The sequence below is a fragment of the Acipenser ruthenus genome, chromosome 3 (genome assembly GCF_902713425.1).
Source record: "Acipenser ruthenus chromosome 3, fAciRut3.2 maternal haplotype, whole genome shotgun sequence".
NCBI lineage: Eukaryota > Metazoa > Chordata > Actinopteri > Acipenseriformes > Acipenseridae > Acipenser > Acipenser ruthenus.
Window position 1 is genome coordinate 34058826 of NC_081191.1, and position 12413 is coordinate 34071238.

A 12413-nucleotide genomic window follows, 5' to 3' on the forward strand; every position below is an offset into this window, starting at 1 on the left:
AGGTCAAAGAAGTCCCCTGGGTCGACATTGTCTATACCTTTTAGGATTTTGAATGCTTGAATCAGATCGCCGCATAATCTTCTTTGTTCAAGACTGAATAGATTCAATTCTTTTAGCCTGTCTGCATACGACATGCCTTTTAAACCCGGGATAATTCTGGTCACTCTTCTTTGCAATCTTTCTAGAGCAGCAATATCCTTTTTGTAATGAAGTGACCAGAACTGAACACAATATTCTAGGTGAGGTCTTACTAATGCATTGTAAAGTTTTAACATTACTTCCCTTGATTTAAATTCAACACTTTTCACAATATATCCGAGCATCTTGCTGGCCTTTTTTTTTTTCATAGCTTCCCCACATTGTCTAGATGAAGATATTTCTGAGTCAACATAAACTCCTAGGTCTTTTTCATATTCCTTCTTCAATTTCAGTATCTCCCATATGATATTTATAATGCACATTTTTATTTTATTTACAGCAGAACAGGTTACAAATTGCACACAACACATAAAACAACACATTAATCAACTATTTACAAACCTCCACATAACCCCAGTCCCCATGATAGTCCCGATAGTCTCGATAGTTCCAGGGCTCGCGCCATTTTTTTTTTTTTAAATTAGATTTATTTCTCTGGACAATAATTCAATCTCACTTGTGTAAAATGAATCTTCTGCACATCGATGTGATCATTCGCAAGACAACCCCAAGTCGAACACAACACGATTTAAGCTATATAAAAAAAAGTTATTTAACCCCATGCCGATGGGGTCGTATTTCGGATTGGGATCCTAACATACACGGACCCTTTTGCACATACCATGTGGTTAAAGATTTTTTTAATTGTAAGCTTTGTGAAATTTGCAATTAACATGGTTCATTTACAAGCACACAATGGCTTTCGCTATTGTAATAAAACTATTTACTGTGCAAATTGGATGCTATTTTGATTATTTTGTTAACTTTAATTATACAGGGCGATTTCATATATTGCACAATATTGTCAGAGCATCGCAAAAGCTGCATCGTTTATGGATCATATCTTATATGTTCAGTCTCAATTTTGTTTCCTTTGCAAAACATATTTTGGACCGGGAGCGCTGCCAGAGTCTTTTCGTGCTCAGGCACTTTACCCAGTCCAATCTACACTCCCAGCAAAATGGTCCCGCTCCACTCCGCTCACATGCTCTGCACCAAACTGAAACCAAATGATCTTGGGTAGGTTCCTACCGTGCAAGAATATGTTCCTAGACTTTCCAATAATGTAACTGACAACAACAACAACAACAAAAATAATTTGCATTTTTCCTATCTATCAGTATGATCCCTTGCACAGAACACTTTTATGTCGTGTTTTAAACTATGAATTACACAGTGTATCAGTTTTTTTTAAATTATTTTGTTTTTATCACACAGTAAATCATGGTATTCAGAAGAAAAAAGTAAGTGTGTGTGACAACAATGACAGACTACATATGTACAACAAAGTATTAAACACCAACACCATACAGAAACAGACATGTCCCATGCCTAATTATCATACTCCTTAAATTACTCTCTGTAGCATTTTATTAATATTCATTATTTTATCTTCAACAATGTTCTTTTTATAACACTGATTTACTGTAATTTAATTTACTTGTGTTCCGTTAATATTTCAGTTCCGTTTTTAAAAAAAAAAATGATGCCAGAGAAGATCATCTCTCCCGTACCCTCCCCTTCTTTGCTTACTGGTTGCAAAGCGCCCTCGTGCAATGAAGTATCAAGCAGGGCTGTGTTGCTGCTGCTGCTCACCTCCAGAGAACAGTGATGTCAGCGCTTAGAACCCAGAACGCATGCGTTTATCAGTCACTTAGCCAGGCAGGGGGATCCTGTTTGTATTCAGCCAAAGAGGAAGACATAGGCATCTAGTTTGGATCATTATTGCGTTCAAGAAAAGCATTAGCCAGCTCGAAAACGAAGACCCACCCTCCTGCCCTTTACTTATCCACATCATTCAAACGACAGTCTGAGAAGCAAAAACGCAGCTTCTGAAAAAAGAAAAAAAAAACATTGAGACGAGCTACGAAGCGGACATAGGAGCGAATTTTCGCCACAGCTTTTGTATTATTAAATTGAGTCCTCACGTTTGAGGATGAGGCTGACGAGAAACAGCAGACGGTGCTCAACAGTAGGTGAAGATGGGAAGAAGGAGCTGGCTCCCCCATTTAGGAACCCCTTTGTGCATGAAATACGATTCACTCCACTGCAGAAAGCCCAGGTAAGAGCACATACTGGGGAAAAAAAAGCAATTAGGATAAACGTAATAATAATAATAATAATAAATAATAACAATAAATAAATACATTTTGCTCAATATATCATTGTAGACCCAGGCGATGTATAATGCTCGCCTAGTGCCAAGACAAGTGTACACTGGGATCCTAAACTTAGTAGATCCTTAATGTTTTATGAAGGACTTGTCGAATTGCATTCTAATTAACATGGTGGCAAATCATTGTAAATAACTGTACTTCATGACACTGTGAGTTGAGGGTGCTGCAGGCAGCCCAGGGGCCTTATTGAACATCATGCTGACCAGAAGTCCCAAGGGGATGGGAGATAGGGGATTATATAAATAAGATACACATTAATAAACAGATGTACTGTACAGTATATTATTCAGTTAAGTACGATAATCGTTCGATAAACCGTACCTAGAGTAGGCATTCAGTATACTACGACGTAAGCGCAATTATCTTGAGGCAATTATAAGACACAGTACTGTGTTGCCCTTTAGAACATCATTATTATTGGTTAACTTCGATTCGTGTGCAGAATCATCACCACCCTGATATTGTGGCCCAACTAAGTACAAAATACAAATGGCACATATCCTAGTGCTACCAATTTAGTAATGTCAATTCTACCATTTATGCAACAGTGTGGGGCGCAGCGTTCCTTTACATTAGTTACATCAGTGTGTGTGTGTGTGTGTGTGTGTGTGTACGATTTTAGTTACTTCACCTTGTTATATTTTAACAGTCGCTGGGAAGTTAATTACAGTAGTTTCGCTATTACGTTAATCTCGCTCTTTCAATTGCTACATAAACAGTGTTTTGTCATTTTTTTTACATATGCGACTGTTGTATCTGTATTTTTTAAAACCACTAACAGAAAACTGCTGTTTTAAAAGGTGTTTTAAAATACCTGGAATGCAATTATGAACACAACCTAAACAGACGAGGAAGATTTGTGTCAATTCACTATTGTGATTGAGGAATTGACAAAAACATATACATCCTGATTTAAAAAGCCTCATACTGTAAGGAGGGGCATCGGGACTGCGTATGATCTTTTGTAATTGAGGGCAACTGGATTGGATTTAAGTGCAGTCAGATGTTCTGTATCAAGGAGAATGTTAGTCTAATTTTACAGTATACCTGATCTAACTACTAAAGCACTGGCGTTGAACCTGTTTTAAAGAAACCTTGCACGACATTCTTTAAAAGTAGTGTCATCAGCACTTAAAGTAAGAAAAACAAGTAGCTGAGACTCACCCTTTGGGATTCTAGGAGGCGGTGTGATCCAGTGGTTAAAGAAAAGGACTTGTAACCAGGAGATCCCTGGTTCAAATCCCACCTCAGCCACTGACTATTAACACAAGCACAGCATAACTACTGAAATATATACTGTGGTCTTAATCAAATGTTAATAACCAATCAATATAAATTATCTGTTTTCTTTTTTTATAATTTCAGCCCCGTTTTTCTGCAGCTGATGCATAGTTCACACACCCTAGTCTCTGTAAGTCACCTTGGATAAAAGGCGTCTGCTAAATAAACAAATAATAATAATAAATACTTAAGCATGTTATTACATGTAATTCTCACTTACACCCATTATTACTTTGCTTAGTAAAATCTGTATCAACCCTTTTGAGATTATAGAAACAATACATGGATTATCATGTCATAATATATATATATTTTTTTTTGTAAAAATGATTTACAATTTTGTGTTGGAGAAACTTCATTTTAGTAGCAAAAGGAGATAAGACATCTAACATGGAAGATCAGTAGCCTTTATTTAGACTACATGCTGCTAAAACTGATATTTAACAAAGCATCCCTTGATGCTTAATGCTTTATATGCTTCAAATTAAAGTGATTATGTCGAAATAGGCATCTATACAACATAGGATAATCAAATTTAAACCTTAAATAAGGTGGAATTTAATATATATTATTAGAGGAGACCGGTTACCAGAAAGAGGTGAGGCAAGTGCCAGGAAGTCAACAGGTTTTGGTGACCCGGAGTGCAGAATCTTGGTAATTAGAAAGTGAGCAGGTGCTGTATCATACTTTATTCTGCTATCAGTGTTAGACAAACGTGCACCGTTACTTTATAAATAAGAAATCCTGTTGGAGATAAATGTGCAACAGTTGTGTCTGATTGTTAGTATCTCGCTACATAAAGTACCTCTCTACCTGTAGATCTTTCAAGACATACTGGCCAAGCATGTCGCTAGTTAAAATTGGAGTACAGCTAGCAGCACTTCTGGTTTCCTTTAGCCACTTGGTAAACTGAAACATATTTTGATGTATGTATGTATGTATGTGTGTATGTATGTATTCACAATTTCTCAAGTTTGCAAGCATGTGTTTATTTTCAGAAACTGTTTCAAGGTGGTTAACTGAAATATATCCTTGCTGTCTATACACAAGCTGTACATCTGCTTCCTGCCCTGGTAAATGGACACTTTTAGTGTCACTTGTCAGGCTGTTCCGTACAACAGCATCTAAGTAGCTGGTATTTTTGTCAGTCTGGGGTCGCAGACAATATGTTATGGCCTGTCTTTGGTTGTCCAGAAAGACTGCACTTGTTACAGCTTTATGTTGCAGTGCTGATTTGCTTGTTGTCCAGTTTCCTTTCTGCTTCATAAATTATGACCTCCATTTGGACAGTAACAGTAACCCAGGTATAATTGGCATAGAACTGCATTGACTGAATTAACTTTGTCAATAGCACTGGAGAGGCTGTAGGCCATAACATTGTCACGACAGCATGAGAAGGTTCCCATTCCTGTTTATATTTTGCAGCGTCACAATTAAAAAGCATACCTTTATTGGATTGTCTATATTGTTAACCGTTTGTTGTTTTTTGCTGGTTGTTTTTAATGTGAAACAGTACAAATAGATTAAAGCACACTGTACACGAAAGTCAAACGCTTAATCTTATTTTAAGTTTGTCATTGAATATTACCAAGTATAGAGTATAGACCCTGCAAAAACTGCTTCATGTTGAAGACACAGCTCAAATTCAGAGCTGCTCGCACATGGCATTTGGTAATGTGTAAAAATTACATAAGTTTGTACACTCAAGTCTGCAGGCTTATTGCCAACTCTTTCATTTTATTTTATTATGTACAAATGACCAAAAGAAGGACCAAACCAAAATGATGAACTGTATAAAATAAATATCAGGACCTTTCAACACAAGATGGTGTGGTATATCTCTGAAGCATTGCCCCTTTTATGATTAAAAACAATGCAATTTACAGTCGACACAGCATTAGGTAGGCTGATTGATATATGGTGTAGATAGTTAAAATATGTGTTTGTTTCAGTTATTAAATTTAATGAGTCAAGAAATGTACACATTTTAATTGTTTTAATTCCATTTCATTTCACGTCAAGATGGAAACAGTTTCCGGTCATCAGGTGCAGTCTTGTATTTGTGTCAGTGTGCTTCCAATGAAGTAATCCTCGTTTCACAGTACTTTTCACACCTGTGAACTGCTTTCATCCAACCTCACAAAAGCACCTAAATTAACAGGAAGACTGACTAGTTCACATACCATGCTCCAAATTCCAAATGAGAGTCTACCAAAAGTAGATAAATACATTAGATAGTACGTTAATTCTGGAGATAAGCTGGAACCAGCTATTGTTCTATAACCAAGCATATACTACTGTTTAAGAAACCTGGTAGTCAAAGAAGGCCAATTCAGGAGTCCGTACAGGTCACAATGATGAGTTTGATACTGCGCTTCGGGTACAAATCTGTTCCCTGTTTATACCAGCAATGGGTATGACTCACAGGCTGAATCATACCCTAACAGAGTTACAGACATACAGTGCTAGCTTGATGGTATTGTGTTAGAAATACACACCTGATGTATTAATTTTTTTAATCTGTGATCTTGCTTTTGTGCATTTTCATTTAAGTACACTGAAATTACAGCCTTATAGAGCAGCACATGCAATTTTGAATACTGTTTCAATTCTGGATAATATGTGTTTTTTTTTAATACTGTTTCAATTCTGGATAATATGGTTTTTTTTCTGAATCTTTTGATAAACTGCATTGCCTTTCACGTTTTAAGCAACTCTGTGCATGGGTAACATTTTGATTTAATTTTGCTATTGGGTCTTAATGTGGAATTTTACATACTGCTACAAATTAATACGTACCTGATTTAAAAAAATGTACTGTACAGTCCACGTGTCTACAGTCATGTCTTTTGGTAAGTGATATTTTCAGAATCAAATTGTTCTGAATTAAAATACTGTTAAATATTACTGTAACCAACTACAGTATCTAAATGAAAGCCTATTTATTTTGAAATACAGTCCTTTCAGACATTGTATCTTTGTTTTGTTTCCTGAAAAATGGACAAGGGTTGAAACGGGCCAAAGTAAAATAATCTGATCTGCGTCACACTCTTTTAACCATCACTGAAGTCAACATTTTATAGGGTCGAATATATGAGTGCTGACAAGCAATAATAATAATAAAAAAAGTGTAACATTTTATACAAGTCGAAATGTTTTATTTATTTATGTATTTATTTATTTTTAATTGTATGTATGACACCAGTACCTTAGTCTGGAAAACCACACTTCATAAAGCAGCGACCCAATTGCGGGCGTCTTTGTGATTTGTGAAAAATGTGATTGTGCAGGTGCATCGTCATCTAAAAAAAAAGAAAAGAAAAAGAAAGTTACTTGAAAATTGGATTCCCTTTGTTGGCACTTCAGATGAACCTTGTCCTCAGTGTGTCATCTGTGGTGATGTACTAGCTAATGACTGTTAAAAACAAAGTGCAGCCAGAGAAACGCATGTTTTTAAAAGGTTGTAGGATAATCCATTTTACAAAAGGTACCAGGTATGTTTGTGTGCTGTAGATTGATATTTCTTATTTGAGGGAGCTCTTTTTCTTGTGCAAGTATTTTGTTTGCTTCATTGATCATTACAGGTTTGATAATTCAGTGATTTAGATTCAACTGTAGTCCATTATACTTGGGGTGTAAATACAACATTGCAACATTGTCTCCTGTCTTGGCCAAAAAAAAAAAGCATAGCAAAACACAAATGTAATATGCCTCTTATTTTATGAAACTCCATATACAAACTATTAATATTCCAACAGATAATAACCAATATATTGTACAGAGGTTTTCCCTGTTGACGTCCTTTTATTCATTTTTATTCTAGTCCAGTACATTTTACTAGTCATCGGAACAGGTGTCACTGCTTCACCAAATTTGCATTTAGAACAAGACAACCTCTAACCAAACCCACACCCTCCCAATCCAAAGACATTAACACAGGCTGCTATCCTTGTTGTGGTCTCTACAAAACTAGTGTGGCTGCATCTGTTCATCAGCAATTGTTTTTATTTCATTCAAGCCTATTTCAACTGTTAAAAGATATCAAGTTACAGTATGACTCCTATCACGCAGTATACTTTCCATATATCCTGACTTCTGGGTTGGTTAAAACTTGGAGGCTGGAAATTGTCATTTTCATAGGTCCCTTCTGTATCCAAATTGGATAACTATTTGAATAATGGCAGGGTGATTTTAAGGTTCTTTTTGAATCTGCTGTTTTTAAAATATTTGACTTATACAAGATTTAACATTGTCCTTTTATTTTTCTAGAGTGTTTAAAGTTACACAAAGTTAGTATTGCACCAGTTAGTTCCTATACTGAGGATAGTATATTCACTTGCAAGAAAGTGTAGTGGCCTCCAGGCATTCCCACGCCCTTTTCAGTAAAAGAGGGTGTGCTGTTGATATGTAATGAACAGGGTATGGGTGGCTCAGACATTACATACTGTAGCACACAAGTCTTGGGTTGAAATGCTCACTAGGATATCATGAACTGCTTTCACTAAACTCCAGTACTGTTTTTTTTTTTCTGGGTATTGCTCTAAATGGGGTGCTGACAATCGGATGCAAAACAAGGTTCTGTACTTGGATCAGATTTATTCTCAAGGAACATCAGAAGCACAATGAACAAAAATGGATACAAAATCAAATTAAGCTTCATCTTCATTTTAACTGCTGTTTCACATACTGTAGATGTTACAACAATATGAACTGTAAATGGTCAAAAATGAAACCTTGACATAAGAAGTACTAAAAGTACTTTTTTTTTCACTGTCATGTTAGAAGAGGCGCAAGGAATGACAGCATTAATCCATTCACAATCTGAAATCCGGTTACATTACAGTAATGTGGATAATACTTAACTTCTTACTATTGCAAAGATCTGTTTTCAAGCTGTATTCATCTGTCACAAATTGAATGCTGTATATAAATATACAAAAAAGTATAATTTAGTTAATTCTATGTTCCATTTCAATATGGCATTACTGTACCATAAACAGATATATTGATAATGCAAGCATTTTTTAGAAGTGAGTTTTAATATACTGTACCAGATAAATGGTTGACTTAAAATAAGTACAAGGATGAGAGTATCTAGCAGCAACATAATAATACTTTTTGGAACCATTATTGAATCTTAGCAGACTCAAAAATAATAAATACAAATTTAGATGTTGTCAGTACTTGCCATAGCCCCCAATTTTTGTGGACTGCTGATACAAAAACCCCAATGAGTGATACAAATTAATAGTAAAACTGTTGGAAATACAGTACATTAATATCTTCCCTGAGTTCAAACATACAATGCAGTACTTTCTTCTTTCCACTTTCTGACTTTCTTCATAACTTGTTTGCCATCGTTAGTTTTGTTGTTTACCCATTTATAACAAATATTGTGGTTTTCATTTTTCAGCTTCTCTGTGTCTTTCATTTGTCTTGCACCAGTATCAACAACAAGCTGATGGTGGTGATAAACCAAGCGACTCTATCACCATCGTAGTGATGGCTGGCAAATAAGAGTTCACAGAAAACAGCAGGCCCCGTGAGAGCCCTCCGTTTGGACCGTTGAGCGTCACTATTACAAAAGCTGAAATTGCAGATACTCAAGATTGAAAGGTCGCAGCTACCTACAGGGCATTTGTGTTTCCTAACAAGTGATATCTGTTGGCAACATGCCATGATACAGGAACAAATTATCACTGCACTTTATCTGGTAATAACCCTTCTACCTTCCTTGTTTTATAACTCGCTCTGTACGTAAGCTACCCTCAATCAAACTTTATTCACACACTCGATATGCACATTCATTCCCATTCTTATTCTCATCAGTACATTCCATAACCTACCAGTGAATACTATTTTACAGTTTACTGTAAAGTTCCCCAAATAATTGCTCCTCTCCTGTAACTTCTATCTATCCTTAGTCCCTGGATCAGCTGACTTACTGGGCTAAACACTGTTGGTTTGGTTACCTAGCAGTAGTATGCAAAGTGTGGGGGGGGCGGGGTTGGGATGCGCGGAGAGTCTAATATTTTAACAGGTGTTTTTTCCCTGATTTAATGTAAATCGTTTATTTTCTTCTAGAACCCCCCAAAAAATCCAGATTTAGCTAAATAGCCTACATAAATGTAAACAAACACATTCTTAAGTCAGAGTGTGGCAGCTCTGCAGCAGAGCTAAATCAAATGTGTCATGGGCGTGGACTTGCATGTTAGCTTCAGCTGTACTGGTAGCTGGCAATTTTTTTTGTGAAAAACCATATTTATTTTTTCAGATTTATATGTTAGGTAAATGTTGAACTGCCAAAAAAAAAAAAAGATTTTACATTTTATTTTTTTACGGATTTGTTAGAAAATGTTAGCTAAATGTTGACTTGCCAAGTTTAAAAAAAATATTCACAGATTTATTTGTTAGAAACCAAGATTTAACGTGTCAGCTAAAAGATTTATAGACTGATTTTAAATGTTGAATTTGTGATATGCTTATGTTTTAGCTAAATCTGGACTTTTTGCGGTTAAATCTACGAGAAATATATGCGATTTACATTAAATCTGGGAAAAAAAACACCTGTTAAAATCTAAAGTTACGTTCTAACTTTGTAACCCTTTGCGGTCCTATGCCTATGTCGGACCTGGTCCGACATTGCAATTATTCCTATCCGGTCCAATGTCGGACCCTGTCCGACATCATCAAAAAGACGCAAAAAACAGGTTTCTAGTCGTTTATTCCCCAGAAAAAGCTGAGAAAACCATTCAATGGCCGAGTGGGAGCGACAGGAGCCGAGACAAGCCGAAACAAAACAAAACAAAAAAATTGGGCGTATCTCATGAATAGTCATACTTGCCCCTGGCATCAGATAATGGCAGCCATAAGGAAACAAGCTGGCTGTTACTGCATCAGCGCTCAGAGAATATCACGGACATTTGCAGAGCTTTTTTGAGATGTTATAGTAATAAAATAATGACTTGGATCGCATTATTGAGGCGTTTGGTGATAAAACAGGAGATCAGGAGATGATTGATTGGTATATACGACTATTATTATTATTATTATTATTATTTCTTAGCATATGTGAAAGCTATAGCGAACGAAAGGGTGGGGCGGTGCTGGAGATACATAGTGAGTGCTTTGTTGCTATGCAGTGCCTTTTAAACCTGTTTGACTGTGGGGAAAAAAAATACTTTTAAACAGCGTGTCTAAAGTTAACTGCGCGTGTGAAAATAAATTGGACCTGATGCGCCTGACACGCACTTAATGGACTGCAAAGGGTTAATATCTTTGTGTCAATTGGGGGGGGGGGGCGGGGCTTGTTACCAGCTTTCAAATGCTTTGATAGAGTTTTGAACGAAAAAGTGTTTATACAATAATTGTTTTTAAATTAATACATTATTTTTTAAACAAATGTAAAAATGCGCCGACTATACCTAGAGAACGTTTTTTTTTGATGAGGGAGTTACGAGTGATGATCAGTCAGTAAAACTCTCATGGCCACTGCAGATATAATTGACAGGTAGGCGGGCACACTTCATTAGGTAGCTCTGCTATTGGCAGGCCAGTGAAGCAGTTGTTTCCGGTATTCTTGCTTCTGCTGTTTGCGAGTCTAAAAGCTACAATGGCAGTTGGCTGCAGTTCTTTTAATTGTTCACAATAAGGTGCTGCTGCAATGCTAGCGTTTTCAATAAAATATAAACAAGTAGCTATGGTGACGTCGCCAATAAATTATGCAAGTTAGTACTATCGAAGGTGCGAACCTTCCTTCGGTAATGTGTTGGAGGGGGGGGGGATGTCGTGCTGGTGTATGATTTTGTTTTGGGCGGGGGGGGGGTGAGTGTTGGGTGTGCTAGTGATGGAATGAGATTTTTGCACGTTGTTGTTTTTTTTGTTTTCTTTTGTCCCACAAAATGTAAGTCAACTGTATGAAAGCTCTAATCAGTGTCAGGGTGACTGTAATAGAGAGAGTGCTTGTCCGTAGAATCTGTCATGGTATAGAGTAGGAGAAATTTTTCCCTTGGTGGCCGCATTTTAGAAATGCTAGTATTTCAAACTGCTGTGCTGAGAGTCAACTCCGTATGATTTAGTAACAATTCTAGAACATAAGAAAGTTTACAAACGAGAGGAGGCCATTCAGCCCATCTTGCTCGTTTGGTTGTTAGTAGCTTATTGATCCCAGAATCTCATCAAGCAGCTTCTTGAAGGATCCCACGGTGTCAGCTTCAACAACATTACTGGGGAGTTGGTTCTAGACCCTCACAATTCTCTGTGTAAAAAAGTGCCTCCTATTTTCTGTTCTGTCCCTTTTATCTAATCTCCATTTGTGACCCCTGGTCCTTGTTTCTTTTTTCAGGTCAAAAAATTCTCATTTCATTCTCGTTTCATGCCTTTTAAAATTCAGCTTTCGTAGGTTAACTTTTGTGTCAGATTCACTTTGCAGTTCACTGTTTTTTTGTGCTACTTGAATGACATTCACGAAAAAGAGGCACACTGCTGCAAATAAGTTTTCACATTCCGAGGAAGATAAGGGACAATAACCCCACAACAGAAAGTTAGGAAGGTGGAGTCCTGTTTTATAACATGCCACATGATCTCACTTTTATTCTCTTTTGTGTAATGGCCAAGCTCACAAGTATGTGTGCCTTTTTATTAACAATTTTTGATTGGAATTTATTGGAGGCTCTTGACAGAACTGCGTGAAGATATTATGGAGGCTTAGCAAACCTGTTTGTCAACAGGATTCACTGGACTTAGTGCCGGGACAAA

At 36.7% G+C, this 12413-nt stretch overlaps 1 protein-coding gene across 1 annotated transcript in view; it reads left to right on the forward strand.

Moving 5' to 3' along the window:
- Positions 1-1716: 1716 nt before the first annotated feature.
- LOC117394705 (lysophosphatidylcholine acyltransferase 1) overlaps positions 1717-12413 on the forward strand; it is an 86475-nt gene continuing 75778 nt past the window's right edge. The window contains exon 1 of the mRNA XM_033993186.3: positions 1717-2260. Within this exon, the coding sequence (XP_033849077.1) occupies positions 2135-2260 (126 nt within the window). The 5' untranslated portion in view covers positions 1717-2134. The remainder of the gene's footprint in view (positions 2261-12413) is intronic.